We start from the raw sequence: 4619 nt of genomic DNA on the forward strand, positions 1-4619 counted from the left end.
CGTGGGCGCCGCTCCCTCGCGCGGGGCTCAGCCCGTGCAGGAGGCCGCCCCGAGCAGCCAGCCGGCGAGCGGCGCCCTGCCGCGTCCCCCGTCCCGCTAACGGCGCGCCCGGCGCTCGCTCCCCCGCGCCGCTCCGGGAACCATGCCGTGTGTGCTCTCCTTGCAGGTGAGCGGCGGCGCTGCGGATGCCGGGTTTTAGCCGTTTTATGTAGGTGTTTTTAACAACCCATGGATTAAGGAGGGGCAGCTTGACGCGGCGGCAGGAGGCGATGGACGAGCGGCTGGGACGGCAGTGCGCTGTGCGGGCCATGGCCGCGGCGGGCCGGGCGGGCGCCGCGCGCGCCCGCGCGCTCTAGGGCGCCGCGGAGTCGGCGAGGGCTCGCCGCGGCGCGGGCACAGCGAGGGGCCGGCCCCGCAGCCCCCCTGGCCGCGCCGGGCGGGATTTGCAGCTCAGCCTCGCGCCAGCTGTTGGGCGGCTTTAGCGGGCGGCCCCGAGCGCGGCATCGCCGCAGGAGCCGCCGCGGCCGCGGGCTCCATGCGGAGCGGCCGCTCGCCGGCGCGCCGACGGGAGCGCTGAGGAGGCGCCGGCTCCGCTCCGAGCGCGCTGCCGCCGGCCGGCCTGGGCTATGCTGCAGGGCGCCGCGCGCAGCGGAGCTCCACCATGCCAGCAGCGGCCGCCAAGAGGTTCAAACCCAGCAAGTACGTCCCGGTCTCGGCTGCCGCCGTCTTCCTAGTGGGAGCCACCACCCTCTTCTTTGCCTTCACGTGAGTCGGGGCGCGGGGCTCCGGGGACGCCCGGCGTGGGAGGAGCGTCGCGGCTGGGATGTGCTGGGCACCCAAAGGACGCAGGATGTCCCGTGGGGCGCCTCGCTGTGGGCGGCTCTCCCGGGATGCCGTGGGGTGCCGGGCAGGCCCCGCGCGGCGGCGGTAACGCCCGGCGGCACCCGGGCCATAAAAGGGGTAACTTGAGGAGCGAGGGCCGGGCTGCCGCCCTGCCCTGCTGGGGCGGGACCGGGCGGATCGCGATGGAGGCAGCTGCGGGTGTCGCTCAGGAGCCGCCTGTTGTTCCGTGTTGTTCCCTGGTTGTTCTGCCCGGCACAGCCGCCCCGTGCGTGGCTCTCGCTGCTGCCTGAGCACCCCGAGCGTGTGGGGCAGAGCGGGAGGCAGCTGCCTGCACCCTGGAGCTCCCTGGGATGGGTTTCCCAGGCGCCAGCGCCTTTGCCCATGGCAGCACTGGGACGAGGGCGCCCTCTCATTGATTACCTTTAATTAGCAGCGCCCGCGTGGGCTCTGCCATGGGCGCGGGCTGGGGCGGCGCGAGGGGCAGGGAAGGGGGACGCTCCCGTGGGTGCCAGGTCGGGAAGGACCGGCCAGCAGCTCCCTGCCACTTTTGGAAGCGCCCCAGGGGGCCACCAGCCCCCTTCCACAGGGAGCTCCTTGTGTCCCTCCCGCGGGGACAGGCCCGTGGCCACGGGCAGGGGGTCGCGCTGCGCGGGCCTGGTGGGGCAGAGCGGGTGCTGCCGCGGCCCCGCGTGCCGAGCCCCCACTTTCTCCGCTTAATCCCGAGGTAAAGCGGGGCCGTCGCCGGGCTCGCGAGCCACGCTCCATATGTCGCCCTCCTGCTGCTGGCCGAGTCGCTGCGCGGCGCGGGGGGCAGAGAGGGGCCAGATGCTGCCCTAGATGCGCGGGATTAGAGCCGCGGCCGCAAAGCGGCTTAGGGCATTACGGCGGCGCCAGGCCGGGGAAGCCCGCGGCGCCAGGGGGGCGCTCCGCTCCGCTCCCGCTGCCGGTCCGACCGGCTCGGCCTGTTCCCGGTGCCGCGTGGGGCCGGGCCGGGAGCTTGCCCTGCGCTTGAGGTGCTGTCCCGGCACAGTGGTGCGGGAGGAGCCGAGTTGGGTGTCCGGGAGCGCTGGGATCGGTGGTCGCTTCCCGCTGTTGTGGCCGGGGAGCGGGAGTGGGGTGCAGGGGGAATGCGGTGTGGAGGCCGGCGCCTCTCAGCGGCTCTGCATTCCCGCGCGCAGGTGCCCGGGGCTCAGCCTCTACGTCTCCCCGGTCATTCCTGTCTACAATGCCGTCGTCTTCCTCTTCGTGCTGGCTAACTTCAGCATGGCCACCTTCATGGACCCGGGCATCTTCCCACGAGGTGAGTCCCGGCCGCCGCTCCGTGCGGGAAGCGCCGCATGGCGTCGCCGCCTCGCTGACGCCTGGCCCGGCTCTGCCGCGCAGCCGAGGAGGACGAGGACAAGGAGGACGACTTCCGAGCGCCGCTCTACAAGACGGTGGAGATCAAGGGCATCCAGGTGCGCATGAAGTGGTGCGCGACCTGCCGCTTCTACCGGCCGCCCCGCTGCTCCCACTGCAGCGTCTGCGACAACTGCGTGGAGGTGAGAGGCGGCGGTGGCGCGCGGGCCGCGGCGCCCCACGCCAGGCCACACCGCTCATGCCACGGCCTGCAGGAGTTTGACCACCACTGCCCCTGGGTGAACAACTGCATCGGGCGCCGCAACTACCGCTACTTCTTCCTCTTCCTGCTCTCGCTCACGGCGCACATCATGGGCGTCTTCGGCTTCGGGCTGCTCTACGTGCTCTACCAGGTGGAGGAGCTCTCGGGAGCGCGCATGGCCGTCACGTATCCTCTGGTGCGCGCGGGGCGGCGGGACGCGGGGCGGGCAGCCGAGCGGGCCCTTCCTTAGCCGCCTGCGCCAGCATGGCCGTCATGTGCGTGGCCGGCCTCTTCTTCATCCCCGTCGCCGGCCTCACCGGCTTCCACGTGGTGCTCGTGGCCAGGGGCCGCACCACCAACGAGCAGGTACGCGGGGCCGCGGCGCCCGTGGCGGGAGCCCCGCGCGCGGGGGGGCCCTGCAAGGCCCCCAGGTGGCTGGGGCTGCTCAGGGACCGCGGACGCCCCGAGCGCCCTCAGCGCCGCGCTCCCTGTCCCCAGGTGACGGGCAAGTTCCGCGGCGGCGTCAACCCCTTCACCAACGGCTGCTGCAAGAACGTGAGCCGGGTGCTGTGCAGCTCCCCGGCGCCCAGGTAGGAGGACGGGCGCGGGGAAGGCGCCGCCGCCGCCCTCCACGGTCCTCCCATCCTCCGTGTCCCCACCAGGTACCTGGGGCGCCCCAGGCCCGAGCAGACGGTGCTGGTGCGGCCGCCCTTCCTGCGGCCCGAGGTGTCAGACGGGCAGATCGCCGTCAAGATCATGGACAACGGGATCCAGAGCGAGCTGAGGAGGACGAAGGTGAGGAAGGCGGGGGCGAGTGGCCAGCGCTGTGAGTAAGGAGCCGAGTGGGCCTTGCTGTGCCGTGCCATTGCCCTCCGTGTGCCCCTGCTGTGTGTCCCTGGAGCGCGGGAGTCGCGGCCCTGCCGATGTCRCCTGCTGCCGTCGCCCTGTCCCCTCCTCCCTGGCACCAGCGAGCGGCGGAGGCCTTGGAGCAGCGGAGGCCACGGAGCGGCGGCGGCTGCGGCGGCAGCGAGAGCCCATGCGGCACCGCGGGGCCGTTCCCGCTGACCGCCCGCTCTGCCCTTTGTCCCTGCAGTCCAAGGGGAGCCTGGAGGTGACCGAGAGCCAGTCGGCGGACGCGGAGCCGCCGCCGCCACCCAAGCCCGACCTCGGCCGCTACGCCGGCCTGAGGACGCACTTGGCGCTGGCCACCACCGAGGGTAAGGAGCCCGCCCGCAGCGCCCTCTCCTCCCGCCCCGTCCTTCCCGAGCCCTCCCTGCCCCGTGGTTGTGCGTGTCCGCGTGCCGGGAGGGCAGCGCGGCGGCCCCAGCGCCTCTCCTCCCCGCACAGACAGCGGCCTGCTAGGCAAGGAGAGCCCCCCGACGCCCACCATGTACAAGTACCGGCCCGGCTACAGCAGCAGCAGCAGCTCGGCCGCGCTGCCGCACTCCACGAGTGCCAAGGTGAGGCTGCGCCCGGCGGCCCCGCGTCTCGCCCGCCCGCCTGCCCTGATGCTCACGCCCCTTCACCCGCAGCTGAGCCGCGTCAACAGCCTGAAGGAGCCCAACGCGCTGGGCGAGGGCGGCCGCAAGCCCAGCTACCGCTCGGAGCCCAGCCTGGAGCCCGAGAGCTTCCGCTCGCCCACCTTCGGCAAGAGCTTCCCCTTCGACCCGCTCTCGAGCGGCTCGCGCTCCTCCAGCCTCAAGTCGGCGCAGGGCACGGCCTTCGAGCTGGGCCACCTGCAGTCCATCCGCTCCGAGGGCACCACGTCCACGTCCTACAAGAGCCTGGCCAACCAGACGCGCAACGGCAGCCTGTCCTACGACAGCCTCCTCACGCCCTCCGACAGCCCCGACTTCGAGTCGGTGCAGGCGGGCCCCGAGCCCGAGGCGCCCGTGGGCTACACGTCGCCCTTCCTGTCGGCGCGCATCGCCCAGCAGCGCGAGCCCGACCTGCAGGGCCGCTTCGCCTCGCCCAAGCACGCGCCGCCGCCGCCGCGCGCGCCCTCGCCCGTGCGCTACGACAACCTCTCGCGCCACATCGTGGCCTCCATGCAGGAGCGGGAGAAGCTGCTGCAGCAGCAGCAGGCGCCGCCGGGCCCTGGTGCCGCAGCGGGGCCGGGCGAGCCGGGTGCCTCTCCGGACGCTGGCCAGCGCTCGCCGCCCGGCAGGAACCCGCT

At 73.5% G+C, this 4619-nt stretch overlaps 1 protein-coding gene across 1 annotated transcript in view; it reads left to right on the forward strand.

Moving 5' to 3' along the window:
• The first annotated feature begins 651 nt into the window (after positions 1-651).
• The window catches only part of ZDHHC5 (zinc finger DHHC-type containing 5), a 4429-nt gene continuing 461 nt past the window's right edge, over positions 652-4619 (forward strand). The window contains exons 1-10 of the mRNA XM_026040238.1: positions 652-765; positions 2022-2143; positions 2227-2384; positions 2457-2629; positions 2707-2809; positions 2942-3033; positions 3106-3238; positions 3537-3660; positions 3791-3903; positions 3976-4523. Coding sequence (XP_025896023.1) covers positions 662-765; positions 2022-2143; positions 2227-2384; positions 2457-2629; positions 2707-2809; positions 2942-3033; positions 3106-3238; positions 3537-3660; positions 3791-3903; positions 3976-4523 — 1670 coding nt within the window. The 5' untranslated portion in view covers positions 652-661. The remainder of the gene's footprint in view (positions 766-2021; positions 2144-2226; positions 2385-2456; positions 2630-2706; positions 2810-2941; positions 3034-3105; positions 3239-3536; positions 3661-3790; positions 3904-3975; positions 4524-4619) is intronic.

Source organism: Nothoprocta perdicaria, unplaced genomic scaffold, assembly GCF_003342845.1.
Source record: "Nothoprocta perdicaria isolate Ctin4 unplaced genomic scaffold, notPer1 scaffold_251, whole genome shotgun sequence".
Taxonomy (NCBI): Eukaryota; Metazoa; Chordata; class Aves; order Tinamiformes; family Tinamidae; genus Nothoprocta; species Nothoprocta perdicaria.